Source organism: Nelusetta ayraudi, unplaced genomic scaffold (genome assembly GCF_046127955.1).
Source record: "Nelusetta ayraudi isolate G7.1 ecotype Tasmania unplaced genomic scaffold, CSIRO-AGI_Nayr_v1 ptg000011l, whole genome shotgun sequence".
Lineage (NCBI taxonomy): Eukaryota > Metazoa > Chordata > Actinopteri > Tetraodontiformes > Monacanthidae > Nelusetta > Nelusetta ayraudi.
The window spans coordinates 11,599,576-11,621,461 of record NW_027466061.1 but is presented as its reverse complement, the minus strand read 5'-3'; the positions used below and the strand labels follow the sequence as shown (position 1 = coordinate 11,621,461).

Genomic DNA, 21,886 nt, shown 5'->3' with positions numbered 1-21,886 from the left:
ATGTTTATCTGGGTCAGAGGGTCACTACCAGGAAGCTGTACCAGAGAAGGATGTGAGATTAATGGAGATGAGTCCAGTAGCTGATGACTGTCCAGGGATTATCTCAGACCAGGGATGAGTAACAGAGAGGGGGGCCTCTCTGGCTCATATTCACTTTCTCTAGTGTCTCCTGTGACTCGTAGCATCTCATGGTGACTATGTTGCTATTTCACTGAGCTCAACAAATATCTTTTCAGTAGCACTTAGAATTGTTTCTTCCGAAGCAGGGGGGAAATTTTGAATAGATAGTTTCATACCTTAATCCCAAATTCAAACCTGTGAAAAGTAAACTGGGATGTGTCAAGGGTAAAACCAGATACATGTCAGAGGACACAGGATAGGCTCTGGCAGCTCTGTGTCGCCCTCTAGAGGTGGAATCAGCGTTCAGTTTTTAGGCAGCAGCAATGTGATTGACCACTCCCTGTTCTGTTGTACTGTTCCCGTCGAGGATGATGAGACATGCAGGTCGGAAATTAAGGAGCACATATAGATCGATAACAATCTGTATGATGGGAGCTGAAAATAATTTTAAAGTCAAAAGGACAACTGTTATGCCATTAATTTTAAAACTGTTATACCATTAATTTTAAAACTGTGTTATCAGCATATATTTATATTTTTAAGTTAATGTGTTTCCACACATCAAATTTTTTCTTGAGAAGAAAATCTCCACATTTACAAGGCATCCACAAAAACATTGTGTATAGTATAAAACATGTACATATGGCACCAAATGTAGTCCATGACAAAATGATTTTTATTTCATAAAAACCTCATTCAAGTCCGATAATACAGCACAGTAGTCAGTTGGTTTTTACACCTAAAATCAGCTTTAAGTTAGTACCAGTGGTCGGGGCGTGGGGTAATGATGTTTTTCACCGTGGAAAAATGTCACCCTCTCTACATACAAAAGACAACAACAGTAAAGAGTTAAAATACAATCAAACACAAACAGTACAGAGCCAAAAATAAAAACTGTCCATCAGGATTGGAGCATAGCCACTTTAGACGCAGGTGCCCAAACAGGCTGTCTGGACGGCCCGTCTCGTCTCAAGCTGTTTACGGCGGTTGCCATCAGTGAAGAAGACCTCTGACATGGAAGTGAAAGGGAGCAGCCAGTGCTGCTGCTGCAGAAAAAGCAGTCACCACTGAAGAGCAAGTCGCCTCAACAGGCTGGGCGCTGTGTCACAGTCCAATTGTTCTCAGCCTGCTTGTGTCCTCAGCCGTGCCTCCCCTCTTTGTCCCCGTCTCAGTTAATACTGGCCATTCTCAGTTTCTAATTCTTGGGGTAGATCTTCTCATAGAAGAAGTTTTGCGCCAGCAGATACAGCTCGCCGTCCTTCTCCCTGACGGCGTGCGCCCTGACAAATTGGAACTGTTCCAGCGCAAACTCGTAGAACTCGTTCTCCATCTTCCAGATGGCCGACTGCTGCAGCTTGGCGGTGGACTCCCTGGTGGGCGGCTTCTTCTCACTGGTCTTCCTCAGGTGAGATTTCTTTCCTGGAAATGAGAGGAGAGCAGGATTAAAAGCTGTACTGGAGTGTGAACTCAGAGATTCAGCATTATTTTCACACATATGAGTGAAGTTTTATTAAAAGGGAACTGTGGCTACTCACGCTGAGAGTAAATGCTCACTGGACACTTTATTGGGCAAAGCAGCTACTTGTTAAAGAGTACACATCTAATCAGCCATCGTTTGATATATTTTGTGTTGTTACCATTGTTGAGAGGTCCTGCTGATGTTCAACACTGAGTATGTGTGACTTTGCCAATGCATCTTAAAATGTATAGTAGAGAACTTGTCAATTACATGTCACAAATATTTTCTTTTCTTCACATTTGTGTCACATCTTCTTTACACAAATATTTGTCATCCCATAGATTGTGGAGCAGCAAAACCTGAATATACTATTATGCAGATTCGTGATATAATCCTACCACAGATAAAATCAGCAAATGGGTTCTTTGCCAAAGGGGGAGGAAAACTAAGACTGCAAAAGGTGATGCAATAAATTCTGTGCTGTTGTTACTTAAAAAGAAAAAGTGTTCCATTAAAAATTTTCACTAAAGGTGATGTTAGGTCCCTATTTTGACAGACTTTATATTTTTCCATCCGTTCCTCAGCTTTATGCTTATACTACTAATTTTATAAATAAAGTAAAAATTTAAATATATATATATGTATACACACATATGTATATATATATATATATATATATATATATATATATACACATATGATGTGTGTATATATATATATATATGTGTGTGTATATATATATATATATATATATATACACTATACACACACATATATATATATATATATACACACACATATATATACACACACACATATATATATATATATATATATATATGTATATATATATATATATATATATATATATATATGTATATATATATATATATATATATATATATATATATATATATATATATATATATATATATATATATATATATATATATATATATATATATATATATAAATATATATATATATATATGTATAAATACAAATGGCTTATTATCTGACAAGAAATTACATTTGTGTCAAAGGTCAGCAATTATAGTTTCAATATTATCACGTCTTGTGTTTTCCTCTGGCTGCAGTTAACCTGACAACATCCTGTAAGATTGAGAAAAAAAACTGTAGGACTTCTGAGAGACACATTACTGTCCGCATACCTCATTAGCCTGAGTACCTAGCTTTTATGTGAAGCTAAAATGATGAAAGCCATATTTTTCATCCGCGTCAATGTCCAATCTTATTCTCCTGCGCGATCCATTATTCATCCCGCCTGCACTCATTGTAACTAATCTGTAACTACATCAGCCGCCGACGTGAGTGCATATTGATCACGGCTCCATTTCTCGGAGGGCCAATATACAATCAAAGAGCGCAAACACACTTTCGCATCACAACAAGATTGAGCGTGTTCGTCTCCCCCCTGGTATATTTTAACACAAAACACCCTGAGCTAACCTGTTTTGTACAGTTCGGTGGCTCCTTTGAAGAAGCGCGGCAGCGCCGCCTCCAGCATCATCACAAAGTCCTCCAGCTCCTCTGTTACTCCAACCAGCATGTATTCATTCACAAGGTTGTATTTGGCCTGCTCCAGAGCCCACTGGCTGCCCACGTTCCTGCACAGAGATGATGACGTCAGTGCGTGGTTTACTTCTGCAGTGTGCTTGTTAATAGTGCCAGATAAAAAAAAACAAGAAAAAACCCCAAAAAAGATCACAATGACAACAGAGAGTGAGGAGGAAGTGGTGACACAGGAAAAGCAGAGGAGGGATAAAAGGTATTTAAAAAAAAGCCTGGGGAGAATTGGGATTAGGTGAGATGAGAGTATGACGGGGCCAGAAGACAGGAAGGAAGGATATGAAAAAAAAAAAAAATGAATCAGTGGCAGGTGTTGTCATGCTCAGGAAGTAAGGTACTACAGAGGGAACCTGACTGTTTGAAGCTGTAAAGTAGCTTTTTGGCAAATCCTTGTTAAACAAAGAGCAGGCAGAACGTTCACCCCCTTGCTAATGTGCTCAGAGTTGTATTCTATGTTTGCTGGGTTCTCTCCACCTCCTCCGTAGAGAGCTAGTGCACCACAGTGAAATAAATCCTTTGGAAAGTACGGCCTGATCAATATGTTTTCTTTCATGGCTCAGACTGAAAATCGATGCCTGGAAACTGATAAACATGAGAAGCAGAAATAGAAATCAACAACTATAGCTGTTTACTCATTCAGGCTTTTCAGAAATACTGAGAGAGAAACAAAACAACTGCAAGGGTACGAAAATTTATTTCATTATTTCAAAAGGTCAAAATTAAAACTAAAATCTTTTGTTATAGAAGCGATAAAAACACCAGGAGTGTAAAAAAAGTAAATTTATTTTGGTCCGTTTTTTTTTGTGTGTGTGTGTGTTTTGTCGAAATGGAAATTTCTGTTTTGGAAGATTTACCAGCATTCTGAGTAGTGGCCGCAGAAAAAGGGTATTTGGAGCCAGAGTTTCTCCGGAGCGCAGTCCGAGCCACCGGCTGACACACATTCATCGAAGGTCTGCAACACAGAATCACTCTGTAAGAGAACTTCAGGAGATACAAAATATCTTGTAGCTACAGCTGTGCTATTGGTTTGTTTTAGTAGAGAACAAACTGTCTTTATAATTCCTGCTGCAAGCAACATGCAACTTCCCCAAACAGGTCTTATCAAGGTTTCTTTTATTCTACTCTTCTGATACACCCAAAGAATGAGAAATGGAGCAAAAATACAGAGAAAGACTAATAAAACAGTTTTATACTTTAACTGCTTCATATTGGAGTATCTAATTGACCTGTCCCCATTATGAAGTTTTGAGTTTGTTTGAGTGAAAATAAAATGTGATCTCAATTTTTTTGGTCCCATAGCTTGCATTACAATGTGCACTAAGTGAGAGTTCTGATTCCCATGTTATTGAATGTAGATGTGTTGTTTTGTGCTTTGACACGATACTATTGAAATTTTCCTTCCAATACTTAAAGTGAAGGAATTAAATCAAAATGAAATAAAAAAGGACAAATGTTTATTCCTCTCTTTCTTTAACCTTTTTATCTCCTTGCTTCCTGCGTCTCAAGCCAGGCCGGTAGTCGTCTCCGAAACGCAGGAAATAGTAGTAAGACACAAGCCTTTCAATGGGGTCCCGCACCACGTTGATGTAGATGGGCTTCTTCTTCAAGCCAAACCTAAGAAATGTGAACGCATTAAGTTGAAGTCCTTCAACACGACTTACAATCGACAACAAGTTTATAGATAAAACAGAATATTTTGCCCTCCGCTTGAAGCCTCCTGCCAAAATGCTGGATTTTAACTTTACTGATGGCACTTTGTTGGACCTTCTAAAAACTAAAGGTGAAGCAGATCACCCCTAGTTTTACATATGCTGTCACCGAGCAGAGAGAGGTATCTTTGGCCTTTGTGACATCACAAAGGGCTGATCTCCAGACATCTATTGGAACACATTTTATAAAAAGTAAGGAAATCATGTTTCTTGGTTAGCAGCACGTTATGGTTAGGAAACATTGGTAAAGGCAATTTTGCATCACAAAGGATGTGTATGTGTGCGTGTGAGTAGGTGACCACAAAGGGATCATGGTCAGCAGAAAAACAAGGAGATGACACAATCAGGGGAGACTTACTTGGTAAAGTCGAGGAAGGAGACGTGTCCATGATAGAAAGCCGGCTTCATTTCCTTCCACTCTGTTACATTCTTTACAAAACGAACCTGAAACAAAAAACAACAATATCCAAATAGTCATCATTTAAAATATACAATTCTATTCATGCACAGTTTAAATAAGAACCAAAAAGGTGAGTGCTGGTGAGACAACAGTCAGATTCATGCCGGACCTGGTCCTGGATGGACATGACTGGGTTGTTCTTTGTGGTGTTGATGTGCAGGACGTGGTAGCGGTTCTTGCCGCACAGGTCGTAGGCGATATTGGTGAAGGAAGTGCTGGCTGTCTTGGGCACACGGTTGTAGACGATGACCACGTCGTCCTCGCCGTCGGCTGGCAGCAGCGCCAGCGGGTCCCGCTCCCTGAGGCCGTCCTGCGTGTGCCGCTGCTCGATCTCTCGAACCTCGTGCCTGGCGATGGCTCGCTCTGCGGGGAGGTGGGGGTGGAGGGACACAGACATGGTTAAAATAGGTGTATAGGTTAACAAAAAAGAATCTACGAACAAATTGGTGTCTTGAAAGTTTGAAAAGTGGAGACAGGAGGAGTCTCAGCGGGACTGAAGGAGCTCCTCACACAGGGCTCTTCGAGCGATGACAAGAGATCAGTGCTACATTTACTTCCATTTCACATAAAGCAAACCCTCAGATCACGATTTTGTCTTTGCTTCCTCTCCTGTGCGGTAGACTTTTGCAACCTAACTTTATTAAAATTCCTGTTCCAATTCCTGCTTTTTGAGGAGCCGCCAGGGGAAACTACCTTTCTGTTCCACCTCAGAGGATCAGATGAAACGTCAGACCGGAATATTAGCTAATCATCTCGCGGGCGGAATCCATTTCACGCCGTGGGGTTGCCTCTTCTCGTCCCCTAATCAGATCTCACTTTGATATCAGTCCGCCGCTTTTACTTTCACCTATTTAAGCACAGAGGGAGGCTGCCTGCCAGCTCCAAATTTAGATCAGATAAACGCAGCGTCATGGTGGAGCACATTGAGTCTGCCAGCAGGATGATTCATCACACCTGGTTTTCTCTTCCTACAGGAGAAGCAGCGTGAGTCGACAGGAGAGGCCACAGGTCAAAGGTCAGTACCTATATGCGAATCCACGGTACCTGACATCCAATAGGACTCTAACAAAGCAAAAGCGCTGCAGACACGAATATGTTCAAGTCCGACCATGTCTGAACGCCACCGCTTCATTCATTGTCAACACAAGGGAACCAAAACGCTCGCACAGGTCAGGTTTAAAACTCACAGGAGGCTTGGCAGTTTCCGATCACCGTCATCGTCAATGGATTCGCAGAAACAGTAACCGCAGTTGCTTACTGCAGTTACCACTTCTCTCCACTCAGCCTCACAGCAGCGTAAAATATCAAAAACCCCAAAGGCATCATGACATCAAGACAGTGTCAAAATTATATTGCTGTGCTTAATATTAAGGCACAGCAAGGTCATCCATTAGTTGCTGACGTGTTGATGAAGCTGCAGGAAAAAGACGACTCGGCTGCCTTGGTGTGAAAAAACGTCCTTTTTTCCTTTCCTTTCCTTTTCCTTTATGTGAACTGGCTTCAGATTGGCAGCGGTTGACAATGCACGAGAGGGCTCTCTGCAGGAAAGATGAAGGGGAAGCCCATGAGTGTGTGTGAGAGAGAAAGAAAGAAAGAACGAAAAAGACAGAAAGAAAGAAGAAAAAAAGAAAGAGAAAGAAAGAGAAAGAAAGAAAAAAGAAAGAGACAGAAAGAAAGAAAGAAACAGAAAGAAAGAAAGAAAAAAGAAAGAAACCGAAAGAAAGAAAGAAAAAAGAAAGAGAAAGAAAGAAAGAAAGAAAGAAAGAAAGAAAAGAAAGAGAAAGAAAGAAAGACAGAAAGAAAGAAAAAAGAAAGAAAGAAAGAGAAAGAAAGAAAGAGAGGGAGGAGGGGAGGTGGGGAGGGAAGCAGTGCACCAGTGGAGCACCTAATACCCGTGGGAGCAGTCAGTGGAGCCAGCAGCCTCCTAGAGAACTGGCTCCTGAGACTGTTTCAACTGGGACCGGCCTGGACCGGCTCTGGAGGCGGCAGAGGTCAAAGAAGTTGTCATCCACCCCCCGACGCCCCAGACCGTCCTTGATCTGTACACACACATGCAAACAAACGCGCAGATCCAGTATTGCAGTATTTGGGACCCACAATGTTGCACGCAGCCCTGCTAATGCAGCCCCGGGGTAGACGGCCAGGTGCCGGGAATGGCTGAGGGCTGTCAGCATGCACGACAACTGCGATGGAGACATTTGCTCACACACGTGCATCCAAAGCATGCGTCACCCTGCGACAACAGCAGCAGCAGTTGCTACGTTGGAACTTGACAGCGAAGCTCGAATGTCCTTTTGAACTGCTTTTTATGAGGCGTCAAGTCGGAGGGAGAGACATGAAGACATAAGAGGCGGTGGACGGGCTGGGACCACGCAGGTCATAAATACTCAGTGCTTTTGGCCAGATAGCGTCGGCCATTTGGATGTTGCTTTCAGTGATATTGGCTACAAAAACATTTGCGGACCTGCCTGCAGAGTTCAGCTCAGCTCAGACAAGGCTCCTGGTTTTGAGATCCAGCTCCAGGCCACTGCAACTTTAATGCTTTTTAGTTCCCTGCAACAACTGCCCCCCCTCCACCCCACATCTTATTTCCAGCAACAGTGGCCCAAACCTGTTTTTAGCTGAAAGCTGCGATAAAGCTGCTGCATGGTACACCTACTCAGAGGCGGGCTGCGGACAAAGGCAGCAGCCAGCCGGACGACAACAGCTCAAGTAGCTACAGCTCAAGTTAGGAGGAGCTGCGAGGGTTAATCACACATTAACACATACAGGGGAGTGTTCACCTGTGATTTCTGACCATATCAAAAAGGTGAGTGTTAGGTGTCGCTGTTTAACAGTTTGATGGAAATATGGCCACATAAAAAGTTTTACTCTGCACTGCGTCACGAGGAAAGTGACCTTCAAGGCTGCTGGACCAAATTTATAGTTTAGTAATTAAAGGTCCCATATTCCACCCAATTCCAGCTCTTTATGTTTCATCCTGGAAGCGAGCAGAGCAAGACTGAGGATTGAGTTAAGAGTTAAGTTGTCCAGGTCGTGACTTAAATAAGATCTTCATATCGAAAGCATACTATTCACTCTTTGTGTAACATTCAGCTGGAATCAAAGAGAAAAAATAGTCAATAAATACTCAATATCCCTCCATTGCCAGGGACCCCAGGAAACCTCCTTTCAAACACTTTACCTTCAATTCTCCCTAATCTGCTGTTCATCGCATTGATTCAAAACAGTAAAACATCATGTTGTGTCAAAAAAGGGGAACAATAATAAAAAAAAAAAAAAGAAGGCTACATTGAGCGGCAAGGGAGTAAAAGCCCAGAAGTCTCATTACTTGTTATTCTAATTTTGCTGGAGACACACACAAATTTGCGCTGGAGAGAAGGCTGAGAGTGAGAAAAGTCCGGGGGAGAGGGTCGGGTGAGGGTGCGGGGGGGGGCCAGAGGCAACTTGTTAAAGACGCTGTATTTGGTGGCGCAGTTCCAGCCACCAACGAGGAGCCGCAGCGACTGACGGAGCTTCTTGGGCTTTGTGGCGGGGACCTCATTCAAGGCCGGCCTGAAAACACTTGGCAAACCTTCATATTCAGGGGTGACACACACACACACACACACACACACACACACACACACACACACACACACACACACACACACACACACAAGCTTAGAGATCCCTTCTGAGGTGGTTTAATTAGAGAACAAAAAGCTGAATTACTGCGGCCACACAGCAGGCCCTCTTTCACTCCACATCTCCGTCACTTTCCTCCCCTCAAGCCGTCTCTCAGCATTAAAAGCTAATTATGAACCGTGAAGCCAACATGGGTCTTAAACATTGTGGCAACTCCAGGGCTATTACTAGTGAGTTTTTCTTCTTTCTCCTTTCTTCTTTTTTCAAATTCAAAGTGTGAGACAGGAGGGGAGACGAAGCATCGCAGCTTCCAACATGTTTACCGAGGCAATTTCGTGGCTGATTAGATGCTGAGGATTGTGCGAGGAAAAGAAAAGAGACAGAAAAGAAAAATTCATCATTCAGTACTGATGATGCAGTTCTGCAAAATGTGACGGGCTGTCATGTATTACCAGCATCACATCAGATCTGATGGGATAATAAAAGTGGAGAAGGGAAGATGATCCCTTTCTCCCGGCAGCTCGTAAATCCGTCATCACCTCGATCCGCCACTAGGAGCTCCCTCTCCTTCTGCTCCCCCCCCCCACTCACTTACTCCTCCGCCTCCAGAGACTGTTAGTGGCCCGAGCCGAAGCCTTGGCCGAGGCAGGCAATAGAGACTGAGGTGTACGGCTTGTATGGTTTCGCTTGGATGCTGCCGGATTGCAAAATCAATGGAGGATGACAGGGATGAGATCTGGGTAGCCGCTGCCGCCGCCACCGCCGCCAGTCGGTCCCTCGTTCCCAACTCTTCCCATGTGCCCGGGGTTTGGATGCACGCTGTTCTCCTTGCGCGGGCAGCTGCTGAGGGGGTGGAGGGTTGCAGCGCTCCTGTTTATTTGTGTAAAACTGAGCACTTTTGAATTTCTAATCAACCTAATTTGGTCCGCAAATCCGTTTTTGGGGAGTGGGAGGGACTTGGGGGGTGGATTACCGGGGGGAAACAGGAATAAAAATCAGGCTGATGTTGAAGGGATTCAGGCCAGACTGAACAGAGATGAAACCTGCAGTGCTATTGTAATTTAAGGCTTGAGGAAGGAAAAAAAGAGGTGTGTGGGGGGGGGAAAGAAAGGATTATGATGTGAGGAGTCTCTTGTGTGCCATTTTTAACCACTGCTGGCAGGTGCAGAGAGCTGAGATGGGAAATGGATTAATGAGTAGGCCTGGAGTAAAGGGGAGGAACAGTTCATTTAAAGCGCCCAGATGGCAATTAAAATAGGCAGCAAAATGTCAGAAAGAGATTTGTTACTGGCCCACATGATGCAAAATATACTTACTAATGTTTTCTCTCAATACCCAGAAATGACCGTCAGACTCCGTCCTTTGTTTGCACACCTTTAAAGATTTTGTGCTAAGAACAAAGCTGTGTAAATCAGCTGTTTGTGATGCCACAAGGGGTACAGATCACTCATGTCTCTATTGCCTCCCAAACATGAGGACATACCGAGGGGGTTGTAAACACAGGGCTAAATAAGATGTCCACTAGATGTAAAGAATTCTTTTCCCTAAGTAATTACTGGTACTTATTTCACTTGGACACAACATGTAACCTTTCAAATCCAAACTTGATTACAATACTTCCACAAGTGGTCATGTCATGACATGACACAATTAAATCAACAGTGAGCGCAGCGGTTCAGAATGTGGAACGTCTGTGTTTAGGGCAGAATTTTCCCCCTCCAGCTTTGGCGCACAAGTGCGACATTTACCCTCGACAAAGGGTCTCTTTCACTGCTTTGTCCTCCACAGCACAGCTGGGAGAGACGCAAGAACCCAGATTAGAAAGACCAAATTGGGTTCAGACTATTAAAAAGCAATCTTGGTTTGTAACAGTGGCCGGGGATAAAAGTTCACTGCAGCAGCTCCAGAATGGGCCCTCAGACAGAGAGGAAACCACACACAGTGCTGGACCAGACTGGTCCCAGCTGGGCCGGACTATCTGGCTTAAAGACTCGCTAATACATATTTCCTTTGCTGTTTCATGTGTGTGCAATAAGAAAAAAAAAAAAAGACAAAAGAAGAGGGTCAATGCCCAACTCGAGTCCAACATGACCAAACAAAAAGCATAACACGGCAGCGATGCAATAAATATGCGATGCGCGCACAGCGGCAGACTGGATGGACAACCGCTGGAGCTTAAAGAGACGCGGGTGGGCCGCCCAGCAACGGAGAGGCGGAGGCTGCAGACGCTCATGTTGATGGGCTGAACATTATCCTGCAGATTAATGTCACCATCCAGAAGAGCCTCGAAACGCATTTTACACCATGTAATAATGTTTGATTTAAAAAAGAAAAGAAAAGGAAAAAACGAACCATTAATTTTGGCGACAGGATTTTCAAAGACGGAATCCAATTTGGTGCGAATTACAAGATGCATGAAGAAGGCGGGGGGGAACCATAGCTTTTACACTCACTACAGTGTAATATGAGTTATGAAAAGTCACGGATGCCACTGGATGTGAACGACAGCATCGCCTTAATTCCAGAAATAAAAAACAACACAGAAAAACAAAACTAAATGGACATCATCTAGGTATCACTGACTATCTATGTACATTGTCCATAAAAAATGACTCACAGTCACGATATTTGTTATATCCTCACCTGCAGTAGCGGCTCCGTGCTCAGCACACCAGCGGCTGCTGAGGATGTGCAGAGAGGGGGTTTGTTTTGTTGCGGATGCAGCACAGAATGCAACATCTACCAGTGAAATAAAATTGCATATTGCTAAAATATGCAAAGTGACAATGTTACTCTGAGTGAGCTGATTGGGAATTGTAGAAATAAAAATTCTAGAATAAGCAGGAAAAAAACATGGTTCTTTACAATAAGCTGTAAAACAGGCTGCTGTTAGGCATGTGAAGGAGGAACTTTTGCTTTTACAGCAAATGACTGTCCCATGAGAGTCATTTCATAGTTTTATACATGCCAAATTTGAATTTTAAGCCAATAAATACAGCTGCAAAACTTCTATGCCAGGCGCTTTACAGCCATCTATAAAAATTTGCATCAAATCCTTTGGGGGCTCAATGATGCAAACCCACGACGGTGCATTCCCTGACTTGATAAGGAACACAAGAACAGCACCACAGCCAACAACAAAAATGGCTCCATATCAACAAAAGCGGCCAGAATGAAATGTCAAGCTACATCTTGTAGAAAGGAGACGTTTCACAACTCTCCTTTATATGTACATATAAATGTAGAAATATGTACATAATACATATATAGACAGTATGAATATATCTATTATATACACACACATATATACATACACACACACACACTCCTCTGCTCGACGCTGCTTCTATGCATCACTCCGTGAACGCAGGTGGACGACATTTTCATTGTCATGACTCTTGCCGCGTTTCTGCTTTTACTAGACGTTGTGGGGAGGCAGAGGTGATGACACCACGGGGGTGGGGTGGGGAGGTAGGGTGGTGGTGGGGGACGAAGGAGTTGGGGGGAGGGGCAGCAGGATTTCCGCCCACGTTGCATGGTGCAGGTGCATCCACCAGAGAGACCTGCTGCTCCGGCTGGGTTTAATTCAGCGCAAACTACCCACGTAAAGGTCATGTGTGCTTAGAAGGCTAGAAACCCCACCCCCACTCCACCCACCTCCTTCATCCTATCCTCTCTCCCTTCTCCCTGTTTTTGTCACAGGACGACCACAAAGCGTTCATCAGACATGCAGGAGACACAAAAGTCGCCCTTGTCCTCTGACGGGCAACTGGCAGTTGGTCAGAGGTTTGGGGTCTTGAGACCATAATTGCACCATTTAGTGTCATCCAGGAAGACGGTGACGATTCTGAGAACTTTGAAGAGAACTCTGAAGCTATTTTTCCCCCATGTGCTGGAAAGAAATCACATCAAAAGAGGACGCCGGCTTAATTTTTTCAGTCGATCAACTGAAGAAAGGATTTTTATTTTTAAATAAAAGCAGTGTTACATAATGTTCCAATCAATAAAGCAAACAACTTATGACATCTAGTTTAAATGCAGATCACATCTTCACACTTTAATGACACCAATCCGGAGTGGACGGCGATAATTATTGCCACGGCTCAAGCTGCCACTTTCCCCTCTCTAATGCCGCTTGTTTGTGATGTAAGGACCATCGCGCCGTCTGACGGGCGATCCAATAACGTCTGGAGAAAGCAGAAAAGCTAGACAGGAGCAGCGCGCTGGCCGCTTCGTCACACGCAGTCCGTCACATGAGATTAGGGAGCAAATTACACAGATGGCAGATCCCATCGTTCCCCTGTCTTGTTAGGTAGAGGCAGGTCTGACAGCTGGGGGGCGGAGTGGGGCTGGCACACACAGCCACTGACTAAGCACTGGAATTTAGCTGACATTTTTCGAGCATCTGTGACTACAAATTCAACAGGAAATATCTCATAAAGAGAGCAACCAGCAAAGGCCTAGTGTGAAACTAATTCACTTGAAACAGTGAGTAAGTGTGCCACAAGATGGTCAGTGAACGGCCCAAAAATGAGAGATGTTCCTTTCTGTATTTATCTGTGAAAAAAAAAAAAAAATAATAATAATAATAATATGTATATATATATATATATATATATATATATATATATATATATATATATATATATATATATATATATATATATATATATACATATACACACACACACACACACACACACACACACATATATATAAACATATATTTATATATTTATGTGTATATGTAGGTGTGACAACACAAGTAAAAATCAGATGGGAAATATGTGAGTTTAAAGGGTAAAAAACAACAACCCTCTGTGATGTCACAAAGGGCACTGACGACAAGACCCCATTGGATTCTGCAGGAAGCTAGTGTTTTGAAAAGCAACAGATGGATCACAGCTGTTTTAGTCAATGCCTCGCAAATATGGAAAAAAAATTTAACGGTTCGTAACGATAACAAGAAATTTGAAACTGACAAAACTGACAACACCAGTTTGACACACAGCAATTCACACTGTGGTGTTGGGTTGCAGAAGCACGAGATCCCTAAGACGACGCAGAGCGATCTCGGCTCGGCACTCACAATCCAGATAAGCGACGCTGCCCGCTGCCTCTCGCAGCGCTCTAACAGATAATTAATAATGCATATATGGGAGTCAGGGGAAAACTCTGCATGCTCTATTAGGCCCAGCAGACGACAGCTATTCATCGGTTTAATGATGAGTGGGAGGGCCAGGTGAGCGCGCAGACAGCAACCAAGGCGGTGAGACCAGATCTGGAGTGTTCTGTTCCTCTCCTGCCGTCTCGTCACAGTCAACCTCCTAATCACAATGCTGTGCCGCGTTTGCCACGGGAGGATGAGTGCAGTACCAGAGCCACTTCAGTCATTTCCTCTCCATGGAAGGTCAAAGCCAATCCCTGCAGACCTGCAACACGCAGTGACACCAGCTGCAGCTACTTGTCACGAGAAACAAACACACATGTAAAAAAACAAAAACGAGGAGCCGCAGCGACTGACGGAGCTTCTCGGGCTTGTGCGCACACGCACAGGCACACGCACACGCACACGCACACACACCGCAGAAAAGAATGGATGAATAGCACTGATAGTAGCACCGTGTAAAGGTCCACTATCATCCATACCAAAATATTTTCATTTTTTTTACTGCTTCCTCCACTTTACAGTGTAACGTCACTGATACCTCTACCTGGCTGGTGACAACGACCGCTGACCACCATGTTTTCATCTTCTTCCAAATGACCAACAACGTATCTGTTTTAGGAGGAGTTCAGGAGGATGTAAACAGAGAGCTAACGATGTAGTTTTCTGCTTTGTGGAGATCTGTAGAATGTTTTTGGATAACTGATCATGCAAGGCTGCAGCTTGGACCAGACGACTCCCTGAGGTTGGATCAGGTTACTGAGGAAGAGCAAGCAAAATAATTTACCCAACTACCTTCCTTCTTCTCTTATTTAGGCCCATTCTCCCAACGGTTGCTGCGATAAAATGCTGTGTGCCTCATTTTTGCTTCCTAAAGAGGAGTGTGTGACTTTCACAATTGAGCGCATTGAAAATATGTGTGTGTTGAAACTTGCCATGAAAATTAAGTCAACTTTTTTCCTTCCACCCTGCTTTCCTTCCCTTCCTCTTAGAGAGAGCACCTTATTTCCAAAGCCAGCAGCAGATACTCTCTGTTCAGGATCGGAGGATTTGAATATCACAAAGGAGATTAGGCACAGGAATATAAAAACTGTTGACAGCAACTGATCCAGACGGACCGGGATGAGGCAATAGATAACAGAAGTTATAGCCATGACAGAGGTTTATGAGCTGCTGGTGGAAAGGGAAATAAGAGGTCTGTGCTCACTGCAGAGAGGAGGAGAGGAAAGTGACATCTTCTCTCACTGACGGACTGAGACTCGGGCAAGGCAGCAGTGATGATCCAGCTTTTTTGTTTATTAAAACACTTAACTGGGCAAATTGTGGGCACCTGTGTGCAGTGAGGTTGAAAGATCCAAGTTATCACATCATCTGTGGGTTTTTCTATGTGGTTTTGGTGTTTTGTCTTCAAGCAAACTGGAAAACTCCTCAGTCCCTTTGTGTGCATCGGTCATTTATGCAACCTTGTCCCAAAAAGCTATATCAAAAAATTGTGCTAATTCTGGCTATTCATGCAAGAAGGCAGGTGCATTTCTTCATGATGGCTGAACTGACACTTGTGCTCCACAAAAGAGGAAGGAATGAAGGTAGAGGAGAAGACAGAGTCTGACTTCATGAAGAGGTTCTAGAACGAGGCCTGCAAGGCAGAGAGTCACTTGGTGCTGAAGAACGGCTGTTCTTCAGGAGCCTCCAAATAACACCCAGCGTGTGAAACTGGCTGTAACCTTGTGATGGGACCATCTGTCAAACCACTCCAGCTGCAAACAGCGCCCCATCAGGAAGATGTTTCTTCCGGAGGTGGGGGAAAAAAAAAAAAAAAAAAAAAAAAAAGCAAAACACCAGAGGCCGTAAATCCCCTAATCAAATCCTCCCGCCAAGAATGCGGCCGACGGCCCAGTGCGACCATTAGCTCTCCGCGTCCCCAGCTCCCACAGCAAATCTATCCCGGACACGGCCATCCCCTCCATTAGCCACTTAAACGACGTGTTTCAGAGGCGGGGCAGGTCCTAGCGGTGAGCGGCTGCCTACAGTAGCAGATGCCTGCGCGTAACGCGAAAGCAAACGACTCGGGCTCGTCTTTATGACCCTCGGGGGGAGCTAAAAACAGAGACGCGGGGTGGTGGCTGAAAGGGAATCCGAGCGGCCGGCCGTGTAGAGAGGATAAACACCTCGCGCTGGGGGAAAGACACAGAGCCTCTTCAGGCTGAGAGCCACCGATGTGTCGCCAATTAGCTTCCAAAAACCGAAGCCGTCATTTGGCGCTGCGGTCGTGACGGCGCCAAGAGACCCATGAGGTCCAGCACACAGATACGTGGCACATCGATAAAGGGGGGTGGGGGGGTTGGGGGGGAATTGGGATGAAGGTCTACTCCATGACAGGGTGAGTGATGCATAGCAGAGGTGCAGGATCACCCAATCAAAAGCGGCTACAGCGCAGCAGCCAGCCAGGACGGTCCAAAGTCCTTTCAAGAGCAAATTCCTGACTGGTCCCCCGGTGGCAGAGTGCAGGGGTGGGACGGAGGCAGGCGGCGAGTGCCTGGCATGACAATCAAAGACAAAGTCAAACCCAAAAGACCGGGAGTGACGCCCGCGGTGACAAAGGGGTATTTTTAAAAAGTCCTGCAACAATCCGGGAAAGACGGCGACAGGCTTTCCAGCGGCGCTCCACGCTGCTCGCCAGGCTCATCGCTGGAGCGCTGCCACGCAACAGATGGAAATTGAATTCCTATATTCAGGCTGAACAACAAGCAGATGATACAACACAGCGGGGCAAAGGAAGGAGAAAAATCTGCTCAGCTCGGTGACACATGGAGCAAAGCAGCCTGCGGGCCTCAGAGGTCAAGGGGTCGTGTGACCTGGTTACCGGGGTGACAGTGAGGCAACATTTCTATTTGTGCTGTTCTCAATAAATCACACAAGTTGAATCCTGCTCCCAACTAGGAGGCAAAACACTGAATCGTGAATTAAACAATACAAAGGAAGAGACTTGTTGCAGTGACCCGTCACACTGACGCAAAGAGACGACAAGAGGCTAAATTTGTTCTCAGAACACAAACACAAGTCAGTTTTCTACTGCCCGAACACACAAAAAGCAGGTGACACAGATGGACGGTACGCAGGAAATTAAATACGTTGCAGATATTCATATTCTGAACGTGATTCCTTATCATGGGCCTGAACTTATCAGAAAACACCACTAGATCTCTGTGTCGCTTCCCGGGAGATAAAGCCTTCTTCACTCTGGAATCTGTCCGGAGATACTTCATCATCGGTGCCACATTTGCACATCACAATGAACCCCACTGCTAAATTTATTTGGAACGTTTTTATTCTGTGACTCGACAACATTCCTGAGGCACAGCAAGTGCTTGTGAGAAAAACATTGTTCCAAACCACCAGGTGCGGCTCAAAGAGCACTTTAGTCTAATAGTCTCACAATGAAATGGTGCTGCGTTGTGAGTCTGGCATCCAACAAAGTCTGGTACTGGGGGGGGGGGGTGGGGGGGGGGGGTGAAGATGCCGTTTCCTGTTTGTTTCCAGTCGGAGCCCCTGCGGTCCGCCTGCTGCAGCCTGTAGCGACAATCTGCTGCGGACTTGTCCAACTTTTTGGTGGCGGCAGTTTGCATCACGCTGCGGCTTGCCAGCCATGTGTCTCGTCAATGTGACACCGGCAGGAGCGCAGTCAAACTGCACACAGTGACCTCTGCTATGTTAATGAAGTCGCCTCTCCCCAACAGGCCTTGCGCAGCACCATGCTGGAGAGGGAGCCTCAGACATCCGTCTCCAATCTGACACCCACAGATCAATATGCAGGAAAAGTCGGCCTCAAACTTCTTAATAATTCCTGAATTGAAATTCATCAAGGTGAGCGTCTAAAATTTGGCCAGACCGCGAGGAAGCTAATGGCAACCCCAACGTACACACTGCCTTTGAAACGCCGATTGTGCCTCTTCACTTTCTAAAAAAACAGCCTTTATTTCCATTATTTCATCCATCCATCCATCCATCCATCCAAGGCCGCCTTTCTGTTGACCCTGTCAGCAGCTGCAATGTGGAGCAGCCCGAGAGAGAGACACACACACTGTTGGAATAAAGGATTAGGCCCACAGCAGGACGCGCAGTTTCCTTGCAACACCAATTGTGATGCAGCAGACTGCATGGTGCAATTGTGGCGTGATTAGCCTGTAAGCAAATCCCAGCTCGCTCAGCCCCGGCGGGGGGCGCCTAATGGGAGAGATGATTTAAAATTTTTGGTCAGGCGGCGGGGGATGTCACGTTGCGAGGAGACGGCGGCTGTCAGTCGAACCTGCATGAGGTTAATTGTGAGCATGTGAAATCGTTAAACAGCGAAGTGACGTGCGGGGAGGCTGCTTCCCTCTCCGTCACACTGCAGTCCATGCTGGGGATCCGCTCAGGTCTGTGCGCCACCTGGTTTGGTTGCAGGCTTTTATAATAGCTGCACAGATGGAGCTGCAGCGGGACTACCTGGAGGCACGGCCGACCGCCGCGGCCGCCTGTCAGCGTCGTGCCTGCGAAGAGCCTCCGCCGCAACAATGTGGCTACGCGGCACATAATTCAGAGCCGTCCGCGACGTCAGACGTCTGCTGCGTCCACTCAGCCGCCAGGGACGCTTTCTGCCAAGTCCACAGATTCTGGCCGGCCTCTCAGGTTCCCTACTAACGTGCCTGAGTGTGTCTGTGTGTGTGGCTGAGAAGAGTTGCACCGAGTAGAACACATAGACCCTATACAGCAGGAATAAACTCTGTCCCCGGCCCATGAACCAAGCCAAAACTTGGTACATAACCTGTTTGTTTGACTCTTTTTTTTTTTTTTTTTACACGGCAGTCTGCATAGATTATTCATGTGTAGATGAAAAACTGTTAACTCTGACTTAAAAATTTAAACTAAACAATTTACACAATAAAATACGAAACATCTGAGAAAAAAATGAACTGGTAAAATACTATTTCCAACACACGACAGAAGCTTTAGAAAATGACTTGATGACTAACTAACGATTAGTTAGACAAATGACGGATGATTAACTTTTTCAACAGTACATATTATGTACAGTGCAACTGATTGAACTTATATTTGTAGACTGAAGGTTGTTCTCTCTAAATGTTCTCTAAGAAAATAATAAATGTTTACAGTTGATATTAATGGACATCAAAAATAACTATTTTAACATTATAATGTGTCAGGTTCTTATGAATGTACATTTTTAACAGCATTGCCTATATTTATCAATCCTGTTAGTTATTGTGTTTCTTGTATGTACTGTTTTTGTTGTTATGTAGTTCGTTTGTCATGTTTTATGTGGTTTTAGGGACCCCAGGGAGACCAGCCGTCGCCTAGATGTCAGCTAATGAAGATACATTAAATAAACAAATAAACAAATAAAACTGGCTCAACTGGTTAACAATATCAATGATCAATAATTATTCATAAAATAATATTTCAGGATATTGATCCGGAACAATTGGAATAAATTTGAGTATCCAGCAGGAAAAAAAAAGAAGAAAAGAATGAAGGAAATCTACATCTAAAGGAACGGATTATTAAGAAATTACATCTACAAATCAACAGCTGGTAATTCAAACAATGCCGTAGTCATATTAGTTTAATCTGCATATTTGTATTCTTAGCGGCTAAGCTACAGATGCCTCAAAGTCTGAGAAGATTCAAAGTTCTCCCAAAAACGTAACCAGGCTCATCAGTATTATGACCTCATCCGACACTTTGCCCACACGATCACGTAAAAGTCAAGAGTTGGGTGACCTTGTGTCCCCCAGCACAGCTACGCACCCTTTTTGCCTACACTGAACTCAGATCAGCCGAGGTGACAGCTGGGTGAGCACAGCCATTAAAACATGTAGTTAAAATGTAATGGACCTTCTCCCAGACAGAGCGACCAGCACACCTGTGCTCTGCCTGTAATGACACGTCAAAATGTCTGCCGCTAAAAGAGTCCGGCTCCAGCTCTAATCACACCTAAAATGAGGAGGTTGGGGGGTGCTGAAGGGGACGTGTGGACCCCTGTGGTACAGTTTGCTGTGCCGCTCTGCTCTTTCTAAAATAAAAACATAGAATGAAAGAAGAACCCCCAGAGTGAAGGTACCACAGAGTTAATCCTGCAATGTTCCAGATCCTTATTCCCCTGATGGGAACTGGGAATGAGATTTGAAAGCAGCCGAGGCCACATTTCAGTCGCAGGAGTGTTAGCGAGGGGGCACTGGAGGATTTGCAGCAGCGCGGCGTTCCCATGCAGGCATAAAATTACTCCGTTTGAGCAAATGCACATTTTACGAAGCGCACCGTTATATAGACTGCACTTTCATCACTGACTGTCCAACCTTCCAGTGACTCCAGAACCACCAGTGCTCAGACAATCACAGATGCACTTGATTTTAAAGTGACCTGTTGCTTTCTCTGGTTAATTCCAACTGAAATCTACAAGACATGGACTTGTTTTGAACACCGTGCAAACCCAGCTTCTAAAATTTCTAATGATCACAAATGGATTATTTTAAAGTTCATCCCCATGTAACTCAAACAAAGGATCAAGATGTCATACTTGGGCTTTGGTGTGGTCCATTGATTTCTGATACAGCAGCTGATCAATTGCTTCCATTTGGGGGTAAATTACCAAATTAATCAATAATGAATGAACAACCACGGGGACATGAGCTATGAAGACCAGCATCTCCTTTTCTACCTGATATGCTGTATTTACTTGGAACTGAAGCCTTGACTGAAGCCAGGTGAAGTTCAGCAGGACAGCTCGGGTCCACGTCTTATGACAGCGTGTGTCTGCTATTGTCTGAGACGTGATACTTGCCATGTGTGTTGCACACCTCAGCACAAACTGCCCACAGACAGCATTGCTGGTGCACGGATTTAATTGACCCAGGGGGCGTCGGTGGGAGCCGATGGAGCAGCAGCACCACCACCACCACCACCACCAATAGCAGCAGCAGCAGTAGCAGCAGCCCGCCCTGAACTTACCGAGCTTTCCTCGGGACTCCTCCAGCTTCTGGATCTGGTTCTCCAACACGAACATGGCCACTGCGAATGCCAGCAGCGCCAAAAGCTGCAACTTGGGCGGCATCATGACTCGGAGCAGCCCCATCAAATCATCCACATCGAATGTTTGGTCAGTTCATGCTCGGTGGAGGCAGAGGAGGTGTTGGAGGAGGAGGAGGAGGAGACACAGGAGAGACACACTCTGGTGGCGGCGGTTACAAAGCGGCGGAGTGTCCGTGCATGGCCCTGTCTCCGCGGCTCTGCGTGTGTCTGTCTCCTAATGTCCGAATCTTTTGGTTTTAACCCACATGCGGTGCGCTTCTGCCCACGCCGATGACTGCGGGATGCGAAATGTCGCTGTAAAGCCACAGTAGATGTTCTCCGGGAGAGGATTCGTCCCTCCTGGTAGTATGTGGAAGTGGTGCCAGCTGCCGCCGCCGTCGCCGCCGCCTCTGTGCCCCATGTAGTGCTGTCCCGTCCCGTCCACTGTGAGCCGCTCACAGCCGCACCACGGGGAGAATACATTACTACCATCCAGGCCATTGGGCGTGTCAACTGTCCACAATACGGCCAAGGCTTTCTATTCGTCGACTACGGCTCCACAATCACGGTCTGTTCAAACCGGATTGGACAATTTTCATCAGCGTACCAGAGCTCCCCAGCAGGTGGCGCATTGCTTTTTTTTGTGTGACGTTTTCGCAAGCGTTAAGGAGAGCGAGAATGATTGC

At 45.1% G+C, this 21,886-nt stretch overlaps 1 protein-coding gene across 1 annotated transcript; it reads right to left on the bottom strand.

Moving 5' to 3' along the window:
• Positions 1-773: 773 nt before the first annotated feature.
• hs2st1a (heparan sulfate 2-O-sulfotransferase 1a) lies at positions 774-21,671 on the bottom strand. The gene is made up of 7 exons (XM_076020949.1): positions 21,141-21,671; positions 5,448-5,701; positions 5,237-5,322; positions 4,645-4,783; positions 4,024-4,121; positions 3,050-3,207; positions 774-1,539 (listed from the first exon to the last, which is right to left on the bottom strand). Exons 1-7 carry the CDS (start codon positions 21,262-21,264, stop codon positions 1,316-1,318), a joined length of 1,083 nt encoding a protein of 360 aa, XP_075877064.1. The 5' UTR covers positions 21,265-21,671; the 3' UTR covers positions 774-1,315.
• Positions 21,672-21,886: the final 215 nt, after the last annotated feature.